Source organism: Prosopis cineraria, unplaced genomic scaffold (genome assembly GCF_029017545.1).
Source record: "Prosopis cineraria cultivar Desert tree isolate PC_DT_omini unplaced genomic scaffold, ASM2901754v1 PC13, whole genome shotgun sequence".
NCBI classification, from domain to species: domain Eukaryota; kingdom Viridiplantae; phylum Streptophyta; class Magnoliopsida; order Fabales; family Fabaceae; genus Prosopis; species Prosopis cineraria.
In genome coordinates this window covers 35686006-35711853 of record NW_026555344.1, presented here as the reverse complement: position 1 = coordinate 35711853, position 25848 = coordinate 35686006, and the positions used below count along the sequence as shown (strand labels likewise).

The following is a 25848-nucleotide window of genomic DNA, read 5'->3' as shown; positions in this document are numbered from 1 at the left end:
ATACATTTTTATGAATATGTGATTTAACATTATTCATAAAAGATTATTTTTATTTAAAAAATTAAGAAAGAGAAAGAATGCAATGAGAAAGAAAAAATTTAAAAAAGTCAGAAAATTATCAACAAAAAAACACATTTAAAAAAAAGAGGAAGCATGTAATAAGTTATATATGCAGTGTGTTCATGGTGGTTTCCCCAACTCCGACATCAAAAATATATTTTTTAAAAGGAAATACTATAAATGTTTGATGATATGATAAAATTTTTATGAATATATGGTTACCCTAATTCTTAAATGATGAATTATACTTAAAAATTTAGGAAAGATATCAACATTATCCATAAAACATGATACATTTTTATGAATATATAATTAACATTATTCATAAAAGATGACTTTTATTTAAAAATTGAAAAATATATCTAGAAAAGTATGAAGCATTAAGCTCTTTTCAAAGACATATTTAAGCTAAAAAAATGAAGTTTATATGAAAATATACCAAAATAATAGGGAGTACAAAGACTAAAAAGATGTGCTTAAAATAAAAAAAATACTTTAAAATGTAAGGAAAAAATCAACCAAAAAAACACATTAAAAAAAAGAATACAATAAGTTACATATGACTGAGTGTATGTTTCCTCGAGTCCCCCATCAAAAATATAATTTTTTAAAGAAAATAGTATAAATATTTGATAACATGATACAATTTTTATGAGTATATGATTACCATAATTTAAAAATGATGAATTTTATTTAAAAATTGAAATAGATATCAATAAACATATAAAGCATTAAGCACTTTATGAAGACATATTTTCAACTAAATAAAAAAAATCAAATTCAAAAAAATATAGGTAAAAAAATAGGATGTGCAAATATTAAAAATATGAGCTTATACTAAAAAAAAAAGCTTTAAAATGTAATAAAAAATCAACAAAAAGCAAAAGGAAGAAAAAAAAGAGAAAGAATGAAAGGAGTTACAGAAGGTGTGTTTGTATGGTGCTTTCCTAAAGTCCCACATCAAAAATATTTTTTTAAAAGAAAATACTATAAAATTGTGATAATATGATGCATATATGATTAACATTTTTCATAAATGATGGCTTTTATTTAAAAATTGATTGATAAAGATATCAACAAAATTATAAAACACTAAACTTTTTCATGAGATATTTCAGCTAAACAAAAAAATAAATTTTAAACAAAAAATATAGATAAATAATAGGAAGTTCAAAGATTTAAAAAATGTTTATATATAAAAAAGCTTTAAAATGTATGGAAAAATCAACAAAAAGCAAGAGGGGGAAAAAAACAGAGAGGAACAATGCAGTGAGTTATACATGGTGTGTGTTGTGGTTTCCTCAAGTCCCAAATCAAAAAACATATTTTTTTTAATGGAAATACTATACATGTTTGAAAATATCATACATTTTTTATGAATACATGATTAATATTATTCATAAATGATGACCTTAATTTAAAAATTGAGAAGGATGTCAAGAAAAATATAAACATAAAGCATTTTTCGAAGACATATCTAAGCTAAATAAAAAAAATCAAGTTTAAACCTAAAATGTAGATAAATAATATAGGAAGTGCAAAGATTAAAAAGATATTCTTCTATTTAAAAAAGATTTAAAATGTAAGAAAAATTAACAAAAAGCACTAAGAGGAAAAAAAGAAAAAGAATGCAATTAGTTATATATGGTATATGTGAATAGTGGTTTCCTCGAGTCCTACATCAATCACAATAGAGAAGATTGGTGTGATGGTTATCCATAAAAAAGGAAGCTGTGTGGAGTCATTTTAATGCATCAAGCATGTGGCTGCAAAACAATTTCATGGACAATATGTAATAGTATTTTCTAACTGAGAAATTCTTTCTTCTTAGATAAAAGAAGTAGTGAACAACAATACAACATGACACAGACCATAAGGTATGATGTATTGGTTCCGTAACACACAAGATGGATGCTAACAGGTATCAAAAAATATCATAAATCCACCCAGCAATCAACAACAGAGTGACCCTCCATTCGAAAGGATATATCATAAAATGTCAGAATACTTCGAAAATGACAGCAAATAACATTATATTCACTAGGAGTTCTGAATTAAGTAGTCAAACATTAACCGGGGGGTAGTTAAACTTTAAAAGAAAAGAACATCAGCAGAAATTTAAGAAATAATATATCAGTATTATGAGCCATAAACGAAGAGTACCTGGTACCTGATACGATCAGTGACATCTTGAACAGATGGGAGAAGCCACGCAATGTTTGCCACGGTCTGCCTCACCACCGTCATCTTTTGCTGCCATTTTATTGTTTTTAACAATTCATGGCCTAACTGGTAGTGAAACGACAAGCATAAATAGAATTTCTAGATTGAGGATACGAGAAAAAACTACTAATAATAAGACAGTATACCTTCGAGCCCCTGAAGAATAATGGGGAGAGAGACAAAGATGCCCTCGGCAAGGCCTTTGCTCCTTTTGGCCACATTATCGAATCGAACGATCGCGAGACAGGAAAGTCAAGAGAGTGGGGATCAGATCAGTCCATGAGGGATAGATACGATCGACGGCATGAAAGGTCAGAGCCTTGGTGGCCGGAATATGAGGGTGAACGAAGCTCAGTCTCGTGGAAGAGGAGGCGGCCGCCGGTGGCACGACAGTAGGAATGGGCATAGCTGTGGCGGAAGCAGATACGGAAACGGCGCTGAATGCCGCGAGGGTGGATATACAGGAACAGTGGTGGAGGATGCGGCGGCGGCGATTCCGCGAGTGAGATGGAAACTGGAGGAATTATGTAAGAATGATCAGCACAAGATAGATATAGAAATAATGGAATTCTGGGGTTTAGGGTATTGGACGAGGTTTAATCGGTTCAGGAAATAAGATTTGAAAAAACAAGAATGGACTAGAGCAGACGAAGTCATCGTAGGAGATGAGAGTCGAACGAAATGTTGCAGATCACTGAGCACACGGCAAGAAGAAGAGGAGAGAAGACGGTTAATGAAACCAGGGTTTTGCCTTTTGGATATTAGAACGTTGGGAGAGTCGCCGTCATTCGGGTTAATTTTGAAGCCTTGGGGTATCAACAAAATAAAAATATATAATAATAATAAAGAAAGAAAGAATCGCCATCATTCTTTTCTCAACTGCCATCAATCAATCAATTTTAATGTTATTATTTATTAAGTTGAAAAAGAGACCAGATTTGAAATGGAAGGAGACAAAAATTATTATATTATTATACACACATATATATAGCTATATTTATACATATATTTTAACCGTTGAAGGAATCAGGGGCCCACACTAGCGCTCTGCTGCAATGCCTCCATGCTCATTGCGAATGAGAAAATGAAAATATGGCTGTTGAAGGATGCTCCCGTAATTAATGAAATAGATATGTTTGGATATGTTTGATAACTGAAAATTTTATTTTTTGTTCATAAATAACAATATTTATTAATTTATTAAATTAAATATTTATAACTGTTGTTTCATAACATTTTTATTTATAAATATAAATATAAATGATATAGGTATTATGTGTGAGTATAGGTATTATGTGTGAATATTAAATTAAATTAAATATTTATAAAATTGTTAAAAGAGGGAAATCATCAATAGTGTGACCAAAACGTTTTCAATGTGCACGTCGGGGATCACAAGGAACAAGCAAGGACGGATCTAAGGGCCCCATGTGATTTTTTTTTTTTAATTTTTCATACTTTTTACCGAAAAATTAAAAAAGAAATCTATTTTTGGCCCCACACTTTTATGAATTTTTGTCATTTTGGCCTCCATGAGTGATGCTCTGGATCGGTCATTGGGAAGAAGTGCGCCTCCTCGCCGGTGAATCCAACTATTCCCCGTCCCACAAATGTGTGTGTGTAAACAAATATTGAAGTATTAGTTAAAATGAATTATAAATTAGAAAAGCATTGAGAGAAAATATTGGTAGCAAGATTTATAAAAGGAATAGCTATGGTACACAATCTTAAATTTAAATTAATATTTTCTTTTTTATAACAATTATCATATAACAATTGCAGTGCATCAGACGTGCGGAAATCTAGAATATTATAATTACACTCTTCACATATGGGAAAATATTTTTTATTTTAATGTGTCTTACTTTTTAAAAATATATATATATATATATATATATATATATATATATATATAAGGAAAGAAGCAAATAAGCCTTTATATTTTATTTGAGTGCGCTCTGGTATCCTCTTTGAACTTTAAGTTTAAGATGTTGTAAGTAATTAGTATATTCTGCTTGATCTAACCTTATTAAGATAAGTGTTTTAAGACTCAAACCAACCGTTCCTCTAATACAAAAAAAACTTGACTTGACTCACTAACTCATTAAAGGGTTGGACCATTTTTGACCTCTTTGAACCCAGCAATTTTGATAGAACCATAATTAATCCAGAAACCGAAATGGTTGGACCACTTTAAAACCATTTTTACTCTTATTTTAGTAATACTTTTTTATTTAATTTAAAAATATTAATGTCAATTTTCCTCTAGGATATCATAATGAAATTCAGTATTATTTGTTTCTTGGCATTATATGAATTAATTGCACAGAAAATTAAAAACTTATTTGCTTTAAAAGAGGAATAAGGTGAATAAAAAACTATACACATGAATTCACCAAAAAAAAAACTATACATATGAAAAAAAATAAAACTCAATATGTTATAATTGAACAACTTTGAATTAAAAATGATATTGTTGGTATTTTTAGTATTTTATTCATGTGTGTGCACCCATGCATGTGAATATTTTTTTATTTAATTATTATATCACTAGTTGAACCACTAATTTAACTAGTTCATCATAAAAATTGTAACCCACCAACTTTTTGTTTTTCAATCTGATCTGGTTTTTTAAACATGATTAAGATTATGTGTGTGTTTGAATTTGATTACGTTTACATTCCAAAAGTAAATTTTAACTTTTTGAATGTAAAATGTTGTTTGGCTTTCTTTTTTCAGACAAAATGTACTTTTTAAATTGACTTTCAAATACGTTTGAAATGAAAAAATTTGCAAAGCTACTCCCAGTTGCTTTCAAAACGTGATCAGTTGGATGGACATTTATTGCTGGTACCTAATTTGTTTATTGACCATGATGCCCCTCACTTTTGCAGCTGATACATATCACGCATACTCTCCTCTCGTGGTCCTCATTTGTGCAGCTGATACATTAGTGTTCTTCGTCCTTTGCTGCTGCTCTGTGTCCGCCGTTAGTCCGCCACTCGTCCGCCGCTAGTCCACCGTTTGGCCATCTCTTCTCCTTCTCTCCTTCGCCTTTCCTCCACCATCATACATCCAGATCTCTTCCTTCCCTAAGCTTCTCCTTCCTTTATCAACGGTGGCTGCATTTCACCATTAATTTCTCCCCATCTCTTTCACGGATCAAGCTCATTTTGGGACTTGGGCGGCATTTCGGAGCTGAGAGAACTCCGACCAGCAGCTTTTGCAACTTGTGGAGTGTAAAGGTGAACATTCCGACCAGCTCGTGGAACTCCAATCCTCTTCTCCGATCTGCTCTTCGATCTGCAAGGTATGATAGCCTCCAAACTTTTTTTGTCAGATCTGGAAATGGTGCTACTTTGTTCTGCTCTTTGATGTGATCTGTTGCTTTTCTTGTTCGGACCACCGTGAAGCTCTGTTCTGATCTGTTTCTTTTCTTTTTTGGACCACCGTGAAGCCACTGTTCCAGCCTGTTTCTTTCATTTTTCAGACCACCGTGAAGCATTCCGGTCTATTTCTTTCATTTTTTAGACCATCGTGAAGCATTCCGGTCTGTTTCTTTTCTTTTTCAGACTAGTATGAATTTTTTTAATTGCCTTCTTTTGATAGCTTCACATAACAAGAAAATATAAGCAAGCAAGAAGATTATTTATGACTGCATATTGTAATTATTTTGTTCCGGTCTGTTTCTTTCATTTTTCAGACCACCATGAAGCATTTTGGTCTGTTTTTTTTCATTTTTCAGACTGGTGTAATTTTTTTAAATTGCCTTCTTTTGATAGCTTCACATAACAAGAAAAAATAAGCAAGCAAGAATATTATTTATGACTGCATTTTGTAATTATTCTGTTGATCTGCTGATGTTTTGAAATATGACACGGTATTTTGGAAATATATTCTGGTGACTGATCTATTGATTGTTCTATATTGCTTTGTTTTTTTAATTTCATTTTGATAAGAATTTGAGCTAATTTATTTTTTGAAAATTGATGAAGGGATGAGAAAGGCTACAAATTTTTGGTCAAACTTGCTTATTTTAATACATACTATTGAATTATATGATTTAAATTTTTGAGTGAGTGCAGAAATTATCTTATGGATGCTTTTGAATAACTGCCTCTTTCAACAAGTATATGTGGCTAAGATAACAAGTGGTTAATTAACTATGATCGAATAATCTTTTTCTCTTTTTGTTTCCAAAAAAAGGATAGTAAAATTTTTAAGAAGGATAAAAAAGGATAGTAAAATTTTTAATATTTTAACTCTAACTCAATTATGGATTTTTACTCCTCAAATTTCATGTGTATTGAGAATGTGATATTTTGATAGTAAAAATGAGTAAAGAGAAGGCACTATGGACTACCGAAGAGACCAAATTGTTTATTAAATTAGCTCTCCAGCAAGTTAAGAAAAATGAGCGTAAAGGCTCTACCTTATCAAAGGAGGGTTGGGAGGCACTAATGCAACAGTTCAATGCTTTGAGTTCAAGAAGTTATGATAAGAAGCAGTTGAAGAATAAATGAAACAATTTGAGGAAAGATTGGAATATATGGGACAAGCTATTGAACAAAGAGACCGGTTTGGGATGGGATAGTGAAAAGAATACTGTTTCAGCACCAAAGGAGTGGTAGAGTCAAAAGATTAAGGTATACAATTATACATGGCATACTATACATTCCATATTTTATTTTATAGATATACTAGACTCAGTTCTTGTAAATGTGCAGGAGAATCCTGAGTATAGGAAATTCAGGCATAGATCACTTCCATATGCACAAGAATTGACACAGTTGTTCCAGCCAATTGCAACACAGGGTACTTACATGTGGACACCTACGACTGATGATCCACAAGATGTGTACAGGCCTCAATTGGATTTGATCGAAGGATCAGGAGACAGTGATGATATAAGAAACATTAATGGAGGAGCTTTCCCAAAAATTGGGCAGGTTAACTTAAATAATGCATACAGTAGTGGTACTAATTCAGGGAGTAAGCGAAAGAGAGGTGAAAGTGGTCAAAACAAAAAGGGAAAGCGTCTTGCAATGGTGATAGTTGATTCAGTGTCGATTGGTGTCCACACAAGAGGATAGGGTTTCAACAATTCTTAATTCCATAGAGGATGGAACAAAACCAGTTGACCAAAATGTGTTGGAGGTTGCAAAAGAACTTTATGGAATCGAGGAGATTGCTTATGATGAGGTGCTTCTTGGATAGTGTGCTGTGGCCTTGCTAGATAAGACCGCAAGGGACATGTATATTGGGCTTAGGGACAACAGAAGAGCATTAGTGGCCTATTTGAGGTGCTTGGGCAAAAAATGAAATTAGATCATCTTAGCTTGCCTTCTAATGTTTTAAAATTTAGCTAGTGTCTTTCATGTTGTTAATTTGTTTTGAAACTGACTGTGTTATTTGACTCTTGTGTTATGTGTTCTTACGTTAAGTCATGGACAAATAGTGTAATGGTTGTTTAATTATGCTATGCAGTTTTTATGGATGACAATACGCAATTTTGCTTATTACAATACTTGTACATGCGGAAGACAATGAGATTGAGGCTATTACTGCAATAATATCCAATTACTCAATAACTTTATTGAAAGAGCCTTGTAGAACCAGTTCGCAATCAGGTCATGCATAGGTGCAAGAAATTTTGCAAGGGCATCCTCAACGTTGTTATGATATGTTTCATATAGAAAAAGATATTTTTCTTCAACTTTGTGATGAACTAGTGCAACATGGCCTACGTCCAACCAGAAGAACAGAGATTCATGAAATGGTCGGTATGTTCCTAAATATTGTTGGACATGGAGTGGAGAATAGGATGGCACAAGAATGATTTCAACATTCAGCAGAGACTGTTCACAGGCATTTTAGAAATGTATTGCATGCTTGTGAGAAGCTAACAAAGGAATATATCCAACCAAAAGATCGCACTTTTCAAGATATTTATCCAAAAATTTTAGGTGATCCGTGATATTGGCCATTCTTTAAAGATGCCATAGGAGCAATTGATGGCACGCATATCCCGTGTGTGGTTAATGTTGAAGAGCAAGGGAAATATATTGGAAGGAAAGGTATTCCAACACAAAATATAATGGCCGCATGTGATTGGGATATGTGCTTAACTTATGTCATGGCTGGATGGGAAGGGACTGCTCATGATGCTCGTTTGTTTGACTATGCTCTCACAAGGCCGGACATGAAATTTCCACATCCACCTCAAGGTATATTTCATATTTATCTAATTTAAACAATTATTTTAATATTTTTGGGATCTTATAATTTCTGTTTTTTTATTGGTAGGTAAATATTATTTGTTAGATGCTGGCTATCCAACTCCACGTGAATATTTAGGTCCTTATAGATCTCATAGGTACCACCTCCCAGATTTCAAGCGTTCATCTGGATTTGCAAATAATAATGAGATTTTTAATTATTATCATTCAAGCTTAAGGACCACGATTGAAAGGACTTTCGGGGTTTAGAAAAATAGATTTGCAATCTTACAACATATGCCTAGCTATCCATTTGTGCAGTAAGTTCGTATTGTTGGTGCAACAATGACTATACATAATTTTATTAGAAGAAAATCTGTAACTGATTCTGACTTCAAGCATTTTGAAGATGAAAAGATGGTTAACACTATCGATGATACTGATGAGCCTGCATTTTCATCAACAATTCCAGGTGTAATTTCAAGCATAGCTTCTGATAGAAAAATGAATAGGGTTTAAGATTCTATTAGAGATCAGATTGTATATTATAGATCGAACCATTAATCATGTAACTATTCAATATTAATGAATGTTTAACTATTTATTACATAATTTTTTTCCAAAATTAAATTTTATTTTTTTATTCTTAATATTTAACATTTTAAATTTTATGTCATTTTAAATTTGTTTCACCTTTTTTTAATATATTACACTTGTATAATAAAAATTATAAATTATCATAAATCAATGTCCTTTTTGATCATTACATATTAAAAAGTACATTTGAAAAGCATAAATTTTTATTAATCCAAACAACTTTCAGTTTGCCAAATTAACTTTTGAAAAAATATATCCAAATATAAATTTCGTTACAACAACTGACTTTCACAAAACTGACTTTTGCCAAATAAACTTTTATCAAACTGACTTTTAACAAACTGAAAACCAAACGCACACTATATCTTAAACTTAAAAATGAGGTGAGATATGATGGGTGGAAGATTTGAATTTCAATCCCACAAGGTACATATAACAAAGGTTTTAAAAATCCAACTAGATCAGCCAAACATTTTATTGGTTCAAGCAATTTTCCTTTGACCAAATTGGTTTCAGCATCTTCTACTATATATAATTATATTAATACATGCCGATGTAAAATTTGATTGGGCAAGGCTCTAAAAGTCCGTCAAGTTTAATTTGTAATGAGAAATATTTAATTGAACATGAAATGGAATCTTGGAAAAAATAAAGTTATTAAAAGTCTTACAGATATTGAAATTCATTTAATCTAACATGAATATAATCTAGGAAAGCTACATGTTCTTCGTCAAATTGATTTTTAATCCCTATGTGTTGCATAGAGAAGGTTTTTATTTCTTTTTCCCCTTATGAAGGATGACAAGTAACTGAAAACATGTAAACATAAATGATTTATTGTAAACTCGCTCTATTCATAATTAAACAGTTACTCTCCTATAAAAGACATGTTTTGACCTACAATATACTTTTATTATATGGCAATTTAGGATTCCAAGACCAAAATCAAATAATTAGTAATAGATAATTACAAAAGGGTAAGATGTATGCAGACTCTGCATGACAAACAGAAAAAGAAGGTCGTATGGTAATTTTGGTCTTCAACACCTCTTTATCTCTGCAAATCCGTCCTAAATGAAAAGAAAGAAGTAAAAAACAAATAGGCTTAATGGAATTAACTAACACTTCTAGCAAATTAAAGTGGAAAGAATTTTTGGATCGTCTTAAAGCAGGATTTTTTAAGACACATTCCGTCACTCTTTGAAGCAACAAAAAATAATTAAAATTGATTCAATGCAAAAAATAAAGACAACCTCTGTACTCATGCTTGTGGCAAGAACCATGCTTCTCTGCCAAAGTGAGGCAAGTCACAAGTGTCAAAGAAGGCTTCAGTGTACCTTTTTTCATGGATGCCATTTTCAGAAATCTTGACCTTGATAAGATGTAGACGCACTTAAATTGTATCTGCACAGTTTAAATAATAACATGAATGAGTATAAATAAAAAAGATAAGGAACAGAATAAAGATCAATAATTTATAATTTATAATTAACAATATCAACTTTCAGAATCACTCCGTATGTGCTACTTTATTATATCTCATACCTAATGTGCCTCTTTCCAAAGAGAGGATTGGATTTCTTTGGAATTATAACATCTGATTGGTTTAAGTATTTGCAGTGAAATCAAGAGACAATCAAAGTCATACTTTGAACATGATTTCCAATAACTGCTCAAATAAGCTTCGACTCTTGACATTTCTCATATCCATAGGTATGTGTATATTCAGGGTTTGGTAGAATTATAGAAAGTTACATAAAAGAAGAGCCAGCTATCTTGATCCAGTAATTTTGGAACAATATTTACAGAAACAGTACGCAACAAGAAGCCTTTATCCCACTAGATGAAATCGATTATATGAATTGCACGATGCCATTGTACTCTATTATTTATCAAACTTCTAAAAATGTTGCTAACTAAAAAGTCTCATTCAACAACTTCCAAAAATATTTTTTTTGACCTTCCTCTACCCTTCCTAATGGGTGTTGCACCCACTTTTTCTTGTATATGCTCATTTTGAATTTTATCTTTATGTGTATGCATGCACATTCATCTCAACATTCTTATCTCTGCCACTCTAACGTTATCCCTTGCTATCACATTAAAGCCCAACATTTACTACCACATAACATAGCTATTTCTATAGCAGCATAATAAAACTTCCCGTTGTTGTTGTTGCATGATAAAACTTTTTTTTAAGTTTATTAAGTATGATTACAAGTAATTCCTTTAGCCTTTCTCCAATTAAACAACCTAACTTGTGTGCTATATGCAATATTTTCATCAATTTTCCCATCATGTTGAATAATATTTACAGAAACAGTAGGCCAAAGCAAATAAAATCAGTTATGAAAGCTTGGTACTTCCTTGGATCAAACAATATCTAAGAGAAGTTAGAGCAATGGGGAAACATTAAAGACAAGTACTTTCTGTAAGCTTACCACGACTTGCAAGATTCATGGCTCATCAAAAGGCTTATCTTAGATCCCCTAATTCATTATATATGATGAAAGCAAGGTGAAGGCTAATCTTTACGTAGGAGCCCATAACCCTAAAATAAACTTTCAGGTACTAAATTCCCTTAACTTTCAATCTAATATAGGAGAGGCAGTGAAACAACCTATCTCTTCATGATACAAAATTCTATCACAAAACTGGCTGTCAGTGCAATACAATATTCTTGATGTGAATCTCATTCACATGAAGGCAAACAATTAAGCATTTCTGATTAGCTTGCCAATGCTTGCTTTTGCTGTTTCTTCTTAGTTGCATCATGAATAAAGTGAATGCATGTAAGGACGTTGATTTACTGTCCCTATTATTTGTCAAAAAACAAAGCTTCTATATAAGATATTTTCTTAAAGGTGCTTAACATAATAAGGTGGCATAACAATTCATTCTATGCTATTGAAAAACAGCATATAATTAGTAGAGCAAAACAGAAATTCATTGATGAGGAAAAGAGGTGAGTATAAATTTACCTATCAGGAAAGAATTTCAAGTTCTCTTGACCTTCGGGTCCACAGGAATTGAACCAACTTTTTGAAGATAATTTGTAGGGGATGACACCAGCTTCTGCTAAGGCTTTAATTACAAATTGAGAGAAAGAGGGGGGGGGGTTAAAATTATTAAACTTCTGCCCGCAGAAAACAGATTTTATTCTAGGAGTAAAGACCAATCATCCTTTACCTTGGATGGCCGCAAATCTGGGTCTTCAACCTTGATACTGCGTTTTAGATACATTAAAGACAAAGAAATCCATTTACAAAAAAATCACAGAAATAGAGAAGTTTCAGCTCTAAAGCATTTCCAACTACAAAGTCATGTTCATGCTTTTGGTTAGACACTGACCATTCCAGAAAAGAATTTGATTTAACCAGCCATCTTGCAAATTCCTTTCTGGTGCACAATTCATAAGCCTCCACACGGTCATCTTCAATTATCTATACAAATAAATAAAAACCAGAAAACTCTTGCTATGAAGTCAAGCCCTTTCAAAAAATATAATAATATCATGGAGTTTCACAGCTAATTACTGGAAGTTGGAACAAAAAATTAAAAATAAAAAAGCAAGTAGGCATAAACTAACTTGATATTCCAGATAGGAAGCAAAAATTCATGGAAATCGTATCTTTATGAGAAATCAAAAGTGGTAAAGTACTTTGCAATCTAAAAATATTCATGGGATATGTGCATGTAAGCTAAAAATAGTTTAAGACTCTGGACAAAAGAACCAGGCAGTCTAGATGACACTAAAAAATAATCCTGTAATTGCATATCAAAACAATTTAGGGGGATACTGCCAAAGAAAAACACATTCTTTATCAATAGCAACTAATGCTTAACATGACATGGACCAATAAAATTTTATGTCTAAATCCTGGGATATACATACCTACACCTCTATAAAGACCACGAACTCCCCCTTCCTTGTAGCACTAGAAGCACACTTTTAATTCCATTATGTGCTGGTTGAGAAAGAACATCTTTCATGTCGTCTCTTATACTTCTTCTTGCGTGTGCCGCTTATAATATTTTGACAAAGACTTCGATTGCATGATGCGAACAATTCATCCTTAAAAGACAACCTCTACTTCTAAAGCACTAAGAAATGGATATAATACCACTTACAGAATAAATTTATGAAATAAATGGTACGGGTTCAACTAATATCAAGGTAGAAATAAGCTGTTACACACGACACATGAATTAAAACAAAAATCTAAGGTTGATGCATGTGCATATTTTAAGTGACTTACAAATATTCTTAGAAAAAGAAATAGAAAAGAACTAAAATGGATTGTTGCAAGAAAATGTCACATAATTAGGTCTTTTTAGAAATTCGATCCACATATATCACAAGTTTCATTGGAAAATATTATAGAGAACACCTAAGCCACTTTATCTATGCATGATATATATATATATATATATATACACATATATCTAAGGGTTAGAAGAGAATTACAGAGAACAGGACACATTCCATTCAAGAGGATTAAGTTGAAACATACTAATAAACTGTCCTAAATATAAATGAATCTTTAAGCCGACATTCTTTAACATGTTATTGAATGCATTGATACTCATAGTTGACTGTGTCACCTTTTGTGAAATAAGCCAAGGGCCATAAGTATTTAAACAGTAAATATCATTCGTGTTCTTTCTGATCTATTTCTTATCAAGCTAAATTTTATGAAAGTCTATCCAGGCATGCTTTAAGAGTTCTACAAACACCTGACACCATGACAAATTCTTTGTTGGTCTACCTTGGAAGTTAACACAAATGTCTTCCTTTGTCACCTCTTCTTTTCCCCATTTGAAGCAGAAGAAAAATATAACGAAATAAGGCATTTACAATATGAAATTGAATAACTCCGCCTATGTTTATAGCCGGTCCCAAGCCCGGGTAAAGGAGGAGGGTTGTGTTAGGCCATCAACAGCCAATGTAAAAATTTGTTGAATCTATCATGAACATGGACAATAGACGTTATAATGTTAATGCTAGGTCGTTGCCCGTAAGTAACGCGCTGCATGGCTCGAGTACAGTGATAAGTGAGTTAGAGCCGCTGCATCGGCGCCCGGATGTAGTGTTAAATGAGCAAGGGCTACCGCGTCATTCTGGACGCACGCGGCTAAAGAAGTTAGTCCATAAGAGCAAAATTAGATTTGGTACTTGGAATGTTGGAACATTAAATTGTAAATCTGTAGAGGTTGTAGGGGTTATGATTCAAAGGAAAATCAATATCCTTTGCTTGCAAGAAACAAAATGGCGTGGAGAAAGAGCTAAGGATAATCAAGGTTTCAAACTTTGGTATACAGGAAAAGTAAGTGCACGCAATGGAGTAGGCATCATTATAGATAAGGAGTGGAAGAAGAACGTTGTAGAAGTTAGCAGAATTGGAGACAGAATTATTTCTTTAAAAATGATAATTGGACGTGAGACTGTTAATATTGTTAGCGCTTATGCGCCGCAAGTCGGGACAGAAGCCAGTCTTAAGGAATTATTTTGGGAGGATCTGGAGGGGTTGATTCGAAACATACCACAGAGTGAAAAGATTTTTATTGGAGGAGACTTTAATGCGCATGTCGGGAGGGAAGCTGGTCAGTATGCGAGGGTGCATGGTGGTTTTGGTTTTGGAGAGCTAAACAATGAAGGGCAAACTCTTCTTGATTTCTCATTGGCGTATGATTTTAAGATTGCCAACACTTGTTTCAAGAAGAGAGATGAGCATCTCATCACTTACAAAAGTGGAGCCTCAAGGTCGCAGATTGATTTTCTTTTGGTTAGGAACACAGATAGAAAACTTTGTAAAAATTGTAAGGTGATCCCTGGAGATGCTGTAACGACACAACATAGGGTCCTAGTCCTTGATGTGTGTATTATGAGTAAAATCCAAAAACGTCGACAAGTAGTAACACCAAGGATTAGGTGGTGGCAATTAAAAGGTGAGAAGCAAGATATTTTCAAGCAAAATCTTTTGGATAAAGGAATTTGGGATTCTCAGGGAAGTGCTAACATCATATGGGAGGATATGGCTAAAAAGATACGGGAGGTTGCAAAAGTAGTTTTGGGAGAATCGAAAGGTTCTGGTCCGAGAGATAAGGAGTCTTGGTGGTGGAATAATAGTGTACAGGACAAAATCAAGTATAAGAAGAACTGTTTTAAAGCCATACATTTGTGTAACAATGAGGAAAATTGGGAGAGGTACCGTATGGCTAAGAAGGAAACTAAGAGAGCTGTGGGTGAAGCTCGTTCCAAAGCTTTTGAAGAATTTTATAAGAACCTTGAGACGAAGGAAGGAGAGCAAAATATTTATAAGATTGCCAAGAGTAGGGAAAGAAAATCAAGAGATCTAGAACAGGTAAGGTGTATTAAGGATGAAGAGGGAAGAATTTTAGTTACAGATGATGAAATTAAAAATAGATGGGAGACTTATTTTGCTAAACTTTTCAATGATGGAGAGGATTCATCTAGTAACTTGGAGGATTTAGTAACTGGTGAAGGAGAACAAAATTTGTCATTTTATCGAAAAATACGTGATAAGGAGGTAAAGGAAGCTCTTAAGAAAATGGCAAATGGTAGAGCTAACGGACCTGATTGTATATCTATCGAAGCGTGGAAATGTTTAGGTGAAGAAGGGGTGAGATGGTTAACTAAGTTATTTAATGTGATTTTACGGTCCAAGAAAATGCCTGATGAGTGGAGGAGAAGTACATTAATTCCTATTTATAAAAATAAAGGAGATATTCAGAATTGTACTAACTATAGAGGGATTAAACTCATGAGCCACACAATGAAATTGTGGGAGAAAGTAATTGAGCACAGGTTGAGATTGGAGACAAGTATTTCTGAGAATCAATTTGGTTTTATGCCAGGTAGATCAACTACAGAGGCGATTTATCTACTAAGGGGATTAATGGAAAAGTATCGTTGTAAAGATAAAGATCTACACATGGTTTTTATTGATTTGGAAAAAGCTTATGACCGTATACCAAGAGAAGTGCTTTGGAAAGCGTTGGAAAAAAAGGGAGTACGGATTGCTTATATTAAAGCCATACAAGATATGTATGAGGGGGTAAAAACTAGTATAAGAACGCCTAGTGGTCAAACAAAGGATTTTCCTATAAAGATTGGACTACATCAGGGATCATCTCTGAGTCCTTATTTGTTCAACTTGATTTTAAATGTTTTGACGGAACATATTCAAGAGGAAATCCCGAAATGTATGCTCTTTGCGGATGATATAGTTCTTATAGCAGAGACAAGAGAAGAGGTTAATTGCAAACTTGAGTTATGGAGGAGGACATTGGAGTCGAAAGGTTTTCGTCTGAGTAGAAGTAAGACGGAATATTTATATTGTAAATTTGGTAAAGGACTATTCGAAAATAATTTGGAAGTGAAATTGGGAGATCAAATTATACCTCAAGTGGAAAAGTTTAGATATTTGGGAGCCATTATTCAAAATGATGGCGAAATCAGTGGAGATATTTCACATAGAATTCAAGCTGGGTGGTTTAATTGGAGAAAAGCTAAAGGAGTTATTTGTGACCGTAAGGTGCCTAATAAACTTAAAGGAAAGTTTTATCGTACTGCTATCAGACCGGCAATGTTATATAGTAGTGAATGCTGGGCTCTAACGGGACAGCAAGAGCATAAAGTTGGAGTAGCAGAGATGAGAATGTTACGATGGATGTGCGGACATACACGTAAAGATAAAATTCGAAATGAGCACATACGTGAAAAAGTGAGGGTGGCACCTATTGAGGAAAAAATGGTAGAAAATCGGTTGAGATGGTTTGGGCATGTACAAAGAAGACCAAGGGAGATACCAGTGAGAAGAGTGGAACATATAACTTTGAGTCCGATTAAGAGAGGTAGAGGAAGGCCTAAGAGAACACTCTTGGAAGTTGTTGAACGTGATCTCTTAATTAATAATATTTCTAAAAGCTTAATAAATGATAGAGCACAATGGCGTCTTGCAATCCATGTAGCCGACCCCACCTAGTGGGATAAAGGCTTGTTGTTGTTGTTGTTGTACAATATGAAATTGAATATGGATTTGCAAGAGAGTAGACATCTAGCTCAAATGTTTTCAAATGGGTCAAAATGTTTAGCGGAGATCCCTACCTGATAAGCAAGTTTTGTACAAGCAAAGTCCAAAGGATATGTACATAAAACTGAAGTGCTTCCAGAAAGATCGACAACAGAACCTGATCCTAACACTGGACAATTCTGCAAGATCCAACATTTGTACAGCTCATATGTCATAAAATGCAAGGCAGCATAATGAATAATCTGAATAACTTGCTCCATTTCCTCCGAAACCACCAAATAAGCATATGTAAACCATAACTACAGAGTATCTGTGGACCAAAGAAACATAAAAAACCATAACTACAGATTTACACAACTTATTTTACCATTCCAGGGATCCATAGATTCACGGATCAAATGTTAGCCCTTCATATTGCATAAGGTTACCTTTCCTGCTCACAGAGTAAGAATGTAACAAAAATAATTTCAATAAGTGAATTACAATGTTTCAAATAATACTATGTTTACGCTGAAAATGTCAACTTATATTTAATTATTCCTAAAGCTTGTAATTTTGCCATTCAACTCAACTCTCTAATTACATGCTATTTAACAATTTCGAATTGTGTCCACAAATTGTTCATCTGAAGTAGAAATACATACGAAGAAGATCAACAATCTTTGGCCAAGAACTTTAGGGGCTGTACTTATTTGGTCAATATGAATAACCACATCTTTTTCAGAGACTTTATTATTTTGAGCCTTCATGTGATGTATCTCGTGACAGTTTGTTCCTCCTCCAAGTATGCAAGATGAAGGCCACATGGACAACTAGAAATAGCTTGGGAGTGTAGGTCTGCAGTCACCAAAATTACTGATTGAATAGAAACAATTGCAAACATGTATTCCAGCTTGGAAGGCAAAAACTACATTCTGCAAGGGTTGAATACTCGGTTCAATTTGATTGACAAGTACTGAAAATTGTTGAGGTATTGCCTGAATGAAGTCATATACATATAGTCCTCGAGATTGTGGAGGCAAGTCATAATGCCTGGAGTAAACCAATTATAAGCTTTGATTGCAATATCATTCGAACGATATTGGGTCTCTCAAGAAAAATGGAAGTTATAGTTACCTCACATGGCCCCATCGAAGATATACACAATGACACAGATAACAAATGACTCCATGTGATAAAAAGTCAGCATTGATTAGGAAGCTGAGCATATATTCCTGAATTAGTGCTGCATCTCCCAACCATCATCTTCTTGTACACTGCAAAGGCCTGGTCTGAATTGCCTGAGATACTATATCCTTGAACGAGAGCATTGTAAGTGATTAGGTTCAAGATCCGCTTATAGTAGTTCTTCATAAATCATTCCCGCTTGGTCCACCATACCAACCAACCTGAAATTAAGAATCAGTGAACTGTATGTGTAAAGATCAGGAGTGATGCCCCTACTCTTCATTTCACTGAAGAGAAACAGCATCCTCCAACCTACGCGACCTTCCAAGACCATTGATGATAAGATTGTAAGAAACTGAGTCAGGATCAAGGCCAATTAGCTTTAGTTCCTCAAAGTAGTGCAGAGCATCATCAATTCTACCTACCATGCACAGGCGCTCTACAAGAATGGTGTAAGACTTCAAATCAGGTCTTATTCCTTCTTTAACCATCCTTTTGAACAAATCACACGCTATTCCAATTTTACCTGCTTTCCCAAATCCATTAATAAGAATATTGTAAATTGCACAGTTTGGCTCACATTGGTAGTCTGTCATATCATCAAAGAGTTGCATCACTTCCTCCAACCTTCCAGCCTTCAAAAGACCATCTATAAGAGGGCCATATGTACAAGGAGTGGGAGAGAAATCAGCACTTACAAGATCGTAGGATACATCTAATGCTTTGTTCAAGCTATTAGATTTCACAAGGGCAGAAATGATAATATTATGGGTTACTGCATTAAGCTTGCAACCCCTAGAAAGCATCTCCTTGTAAAGCTCAAAAAGTTCATCAATCTTCCAGGATTTCCCAAGAGCATCAAGCAACAAGTTATAGGTAAAAATATCTGGCCCACAATCAATATTTTTCATCTCAGCATAAAGATCCCAGGCTTTTTCATTGATATTACATCCCAAAAGTCCATCCATCAAGCAATTATATGTTTCCAAGGTTGGGTGAATTCCCAAGGCTTTTGTGAATTTGTCAAATAAATTTTGAGCATCTATGGCCTTGTTTTGCTTACACAGTACTCTGACTAGTGGTAAAACTATAGTCATTTTGGCAAATCGAATTGCATACCAACTTTTCAGCAAATAAAATGGCTTTTTCTAATTTAGTTTGGTTTGAATTAGAATAGCATCCATTAACTCTTCCCAGAATTGTTTGCATGTCTGTAAACAAACCTTGTGTGTGAATTACATGACAATCTTACCTCCCATGCCTCAAAACACCAGGAAGAAGGGTGCACAGAGTTACTTCGTCAGGGTATAGAAATTTCTTCATCTGATGGTAAAATCAGAACGCACCATCTGTTCTATCTTCTTTGATCAGATGATGGAGTTATAAGTCAGAACATGAGGAAGGCAATTCTTGTCATTTCATACAGCATCTTCAAGGCCAAATCAATCACGTTATTCTAGCAAAGACAATCAAGGATTGTGTTAAAAGTTACTATGTTTGGGGGATATCCACATTCTGTCATACTTTCAAACAATTCAAGTGCCTTTTGAAGCTTTCCCTCTTTCCCCAATCCAGCAAGTAAAGTGTTGTATGTCACAACTGTGCGAACAAGCTTCATATCATTCATTCTCCCAAACATTTCCCATGCCTCATCACCCTGATCAGCCTTGTAAAGTGTGTCAATTAAAGAATTGACTGTAATTACATCAGGCTCACACCCATTGCCCATCATTTCAACCAGAAGCTTTAAGGCTTCATCTATTTGCCCCACTTTGCTATAGCACTTCATCATTGTATTATAGGTATCTGGAGCAAGTCCACAATTTTGAATCTCACTGAATATTTCCTTTGCTTCTCTAATCCCAACCCATTTTAGCAAAACTATATAAAGAAGCATTAGAAGCTACTATACTTGGCAAAATTCCACTACATTTCATTTTCGTATAAGTGTCAAGAGCATTTTCAGGAGCACCAGACTTTCCATAATAATCAATGAAAAGAACATATGTATAGGCAGTAGGTTCAACACCCAAAGATTTCATATCGTTGAAAAGCTCCAATGCCTCATCCAACCTTCTCAACCGCAGAAGTCCTGATATTAGTGTTGTAAGTATGAAGATTTGGAAAATTTCCTTTAGTACTCATGACATCCAACATAGCAAAAGCCTGATCAACATTCCCAGATTTGCATAAAGCATCAATAAGTATGGTATAAGCAGCCACGTCAGGAGCATAACCTTCAGCTTCCATCTCACTCCAGAGTTTTTTCACTGCACCCGAGTCACCATAGTCACTGAGCTTGTCCCTTAAGGCAGTGTAGGTTATTCGATCAGGCTTGTGACTGCTAGTTCTCATCTTAGTATATAACTCCGTGGCATTATCAAGTTTCCCTGCAGCATAAAGCGCATCAATTAGAACTGTGTAAGTAACAACATCTGGTCCACAGCCATCATCTTCCATTTTCTTCAAAATCCCATAGGCATCGACAATTTTCCCAGCTCTCCCAAGCACTATAATACATATAGTATATGTAAAAAATATTTGGCTTCAAACCCAACGTTTCCATCCCTTCCAATAAACCCATTATGGTACCAGTATCCTTTCTCTTCCCCAAGGCTACCATTAGTGCTGAGCAGGTCTTTATGCTAGGCTTTATTTCTTCTGTGACAATTCTTCCATAAACCTCCAAAGCCTACCTACAAGAGCCAGATTGGAGCAATAAATGGATCAGTCCGTTAAATGAATATGCATTCAAGACAAACCCAGCTTTCCTCATTTTTCCAAGTGCAAATGGTGCTGGCCAAATCCCCCCTTTGACAGAAAGAGCTCCAAAAATGATCGAGTATGTATTCAAATTTCTCTTGACAATCCGCTTTTGCATCAAGTCGAAGACAAAAGCCATATCCCCAATCCTACAGTGAATCCTTAAGAACTCAAGCATGTAATTGCACGCTTCGGTCGTATGCACAAAATTAGGCAACTGGGCAACTGAGTTAAAGTAGGAAAGAGCAGAATTAGGTTCCGACATCGACTTGAGAACGCTCATAACTTCTTCAGATGACACTTTTTCTCTTCTCTTCTCATTTACCATAACCACCTCATGTGAACAACTCGTTCCAATGCCCACTTGCTTTATTCCATGTTTCTTCCTATTCATTGGAGAAACACGGGGTAAAATCTTCATATTTACACAATTGCTCCGTCTCGACCACCCATTATATTAAAAACGTAGATATTACCATCCGTCAAGGCACAATCATAAGATATACTACTAAGACACATGCTTGAGTAGAGGATTAGGACTGCCATGGAAACGCAGCAGCAGCAGCCGTCGTAGTAATAAGGGAAAATCACAACAAATAAGGATGGGGTCCTTTTCCGTAATTTAAAAAATTAATGCTTTGACAAGGAGGCACTAACCTGGGCGTGAAAGAGGAAGGGAACAGTGAACACAGGCTTCCACGAACTAAAGATAGATATTCGGAATAATCGTCCGCATAGGTTTCGATAAGCTTTTTACATTTTGGAAAAGTTCTCCACGATGTTATTGGGAGACACTTTCATCTTTTGGACTCGTGTGGGTAGAGCCAGATATTCGGACACACTGGACCCGGCTCGAATAGGTCTGTATCAAAAAGGCCCGACTTTTTGAGAAGTCTGAATAGTCAAATACAACCTAAATTTTTTCGAATTTCGGGTGGCTCGAATATCAAAATTTAATTTTTAAAATTATTTTTTTACTTTAAAATTAAATATATTTTTTAATACTTAAATGATGTTTAGAACTCAAATATATGGTATTTTAGTATAAATGATCTAAAACTTAAAGAATTAACTAATATTTATTATATTTTATATATTTTTTAAAATATAATTGTTTTATTCGGGTATTCGAGCCAAACCCGAACCCGATCAAACTTAGCCTGAATTTTTTCTAGCCTATTCGAGCTGACTTGAATAGGCCTGAATATAAAAAATATCTTTTTTTTAAACTCAATTTTAAAATTTTTCAGGCTAATTTAAACTAACTCGTGACGCTTAGCCCGAATCGGCTCTACGTGGGGAAGAGGGTGTCTCCATTTCCCTTCCCTCCATTTCCCTCCATTTCCCTCCCATCACCTTTGGATCAAAAATTTAACGGTTCAGATTGAAGCTTTAATAAAATTATTATTTTATTTTATAAAAAGGTGTATAAATAAATTTAAATTATTAAAGTTTAATCTAAATCATTTAAAAGTATAATATTTTATTTATATATTTTATATAAAATTAAAATAACAATTTTTTTAAAATTAAATCTAAACTATTGAAAAGGTTTAATCCAAAGGTGATGGGAGAAAATAGAGGAAAATGGAGGGAAGAAAAATGGAGACATCCTCTTCCCCTCTACGTGTGGGAATGGCTTCCTTCAATTTGTGGACCCAGCTTTTGTGTCTGCTATCTGCTGTCAACCACTCGTCTCCCTTGCAGCGGGTAACCCTCTCACACAAGACTTTTTACGTAATTTTCCCAAATACATAATTTCGTGTTTTATATTTAATAAATTGAAATTATGTTTATTCTTTACTTAGTATTACTGAAATTTCGATTTTTTTAATATAAATTATAATTCACAAGTTTTTTTGTATTTATAAATAATAAAATGAAATTATATTTATTCTTCACTTACAATCACAACTTCATAATTACAAGTAAAAATATTTAATTTACAAGTTATATTTCATATTTTATTTTGCTCAAAAAATTATATTTCATATTTTGTAAATATAATTGTATTCTCTTTTATATATAATTTGATGTGTTAACAATTCGGTTTCAAACGGGCCAAAATCTAGAAAATTATAATTATACGCTTCACATGAGGGAAAAACCATAGATATTTTTTTTATTTTAATCCGTCTTACCTTTTTTATTTCAAGGAAGGGCAAAAAAAAAAGGAATCTTTATAAATTATTATTTAACTGGGTACAAGGCAATTATCATATTTTAAATTTTGGTTGAACACATTATATGTTATTACTTATAGGTAACTAATCTTTTCACTAGATCTAACTTTATTTTACTTTTTTTATTTTGGCTAAAAGCTTACTTTACATTTTTAAGTTAAGAATGAGGTGAGATATGATGGGTGGGAGATTCTCAATCTCACAAATTACATATACCAAGGATTCAAAATTGGATTGATGGGCCAAACAATTTATTGGTTTAACCATTTTTGTTTGTTATTCAAGACATCCTCACGTCCGATAATTGTAAAAATTAATTTTTCAAAAAATATAAATGCCATTTAACAGGCTGTCATTTTTCAAATTGGTTTAAGTATCTTTTGCTATATATATATGGACTCGACTTTGTCCCTTTGAAGGCCTATTTAAGTATCTTTTACTATATACATGCGGACTCGACTTTGCTCCTCTGAAACCCCACTCCTTTTAAGGCTTTATTGCACCTGCAACAAAATCTAGATAATCTAAATAGTATAGATTTAATGTTTTATTTTTTGAAAAAAGATTAAGATATATTTTTATTCTTAAACTCTTTTCAAGAGCAATTTTATCCTTGTGCTATTAAGTAAGGCAAGCATCTTGTTAAAAAGGATTTTTTTGCTCCTCCAAAAAAAATAGTTCAGAATAAAATTATCTTACTTATTAGTATAGGGGTAAAATTACTCATTGAAAAAAACTTCAAGAGTTTAAAGAGCACCTGAACCCTTTTTAAAAAATAAAAAATTGTAAAATTTTTAACTAAATCTAGTTACCAATTTAGATAGTCTAAATTTAATATTAATGGTCCAAATTGATAACTTAATTTTTTTTATAAAATAACTATCCAAACAAATATACTCTGGACAGTAGATTTAATATAAATTATTCACATTTAATATTAATTTTTTTATAAATTGACTATACATACTAAATATCCACATTTAATATGTATTTTTCAAATAATTTTTTTTTTGCTCCAAATCAATTTTATCAAATCCAATAAATACAATGAGATGTGAGAGCACTGTGAGTCCTTGTCAAGATTGAGAGCCAGAGGGAGGAAAAGCTGAGATCGTGAGGAGAGGCTAAGAGGGAGAGCAGATTTGTAGAGTTGAAGAGTGTGTTTAAGGTTTTCATTTATGTGCCTAACCAACGGTGCATTATATTGAAATAAGGAAAAGAAAAAAGGGAAATAGAGCTAGCAAAGTTGCTTAGCCCAATCCTTTTTTTCAAGGCTTATTAAAGTTTGATTAAAGTTTGACTTTAAAGCCTAATTTCCTAAAATACTTCAATTTTTCAAACTCAAGCCCTTATTTACCAACCCTTATTCCCAACTTTATTTGCAAAAACACAATTTACTTCCCTCAATTTACATCACTTTTTAATAAAGTGACATAAAAAAAAAAGGTGGTGACAATTCTGTAAATAAATGCTTAGTGATTAAAATATCTACATCACTTTTAATAAAAAGTGACATAAAAAATAATATTTATGTCATTTTTTTAAACTTAGGATGTGGATATTTGAAAATAAATTATGTTAATCCACGTCTCTTATGTTAAAAACAGACGTAGAAAACTAATTTATGTTTCTTTTTAATATAAAAAGACGTGAATTTAATAGTTTAATAAATTAAGAATTATAATTTATATTTAAATAATCAATGTCCAAAATAAATGTGAATTGCATGACTGAAATCCAAAAACTTATAATATAAAAAATTCACATCTATTTTCATGAAGAAAGGACATGAATTTTATACTAAAAAATTTTAATATAATTTAAGCTTATCCATGACCCTTTTTTGACTAGATGGGATGTGAATTTAAGTGATTAATTAAATTATAAATTTTAAAATTAAAATTATCTAAATGCTTTTATATAAAAAGGATGTGAAATTTATTTTTAAAAGTTCTAATAATTAGAAGCTAATCCACATCACTTTTATGTAAAAAGGGACGTGGATTTGAGTTTATAAAATAATAATAAGATTGATAGTTAAAAAAATTTTATTATTAGAATAATAATTTGAGAATAAAAATTATTATAATAAAAAAGAAAAAAGGCAAATGGAGGAGTTAAAAAGAAGAATATTCATTTTACAGGAAGATAAATATTTAGACTGAATATTTAAGCTTATAAATGTCCACTTTTTTTAAAATGGGACGTAAATTTGAGTGATTAAATTGAAAATATCAATTTTAATATCTACGTCATTTTCTTATAAAAAAAGACATAGATTTTATTTTTAAAAGTTTTATTAATTAAATTGGTATTTTCTATTAACTTAATCAAGTCATTTTTTATTAAGAGTAATGTGATATTATTATTTACTTTTTTTTGGTTGCAAAATCTCATAATATCCACATTCTTTTTCACAAAAGAGATGTGAATAATTCAGTAGAAATTATAGCTCCAACTCAAAATTTTTAATTTCTTTTAATTTTAATTTTTTTGAAAAATTTTGTAATATCCATGTCTCTTTTTTAGTTTTTCTAAAAAAGAGACATGGAAGAGCATTTAAATTGCCTCCTTTCTTTT

The 25848-nt window shown here is 32.9% G+C and overlaps 2 protein-coding genes and 1 pseudogene across 2 annotated transcripts in view; 2 read left to right on the top strand and 1 right to left on the bottom strand.

The window, feature by feature from the left end:
• Positions 1 to 6617: 6617 nt before the first annotated feature.
• LOC129290066 (uncharacterized) lies at positions 6618 to 7376 on the top strand. The gene is made up of 2 exons (XM_054926778.1): positions 6618 to 6774; positions 6979 to 7376. The coding sequence occupies exons 1-2, from the start codon at positions 6618 to 6620 to the stop codon at positions 7374 to 7376; spliced, it is 555 nt and encodes a 184-aa protein (XP_054782753.1).
• A 9767-nt stretch (positions 7377 to 17143) lies between these two features.
• Positions 17144 to 21504, bottom strand: LOC129290713 (pentatricopeptide repeat-containing protein At4g31850, chloroplastic-like; annotated as a pseudogene).
• Positions 21505 to 22672: 1168 nt separating this feature from the next.
• The window catches only part of LOC129290065 (cytochrome P450 CYP82J17-like), a 4716-nt gene continuing 1540 nt past the window's right edge, over positions 22673 to 25848 (top strand). The window contains exon 1 of the mRNA XM_054926777.1: positions 22673 to 22795. Within this exon, the coding sequence (XP_054782752.1) occupies positions 22673 to 22795 (123 nt within the window). The remainder of the gene's footprint in view (positions 22796 to 25848) is intronic.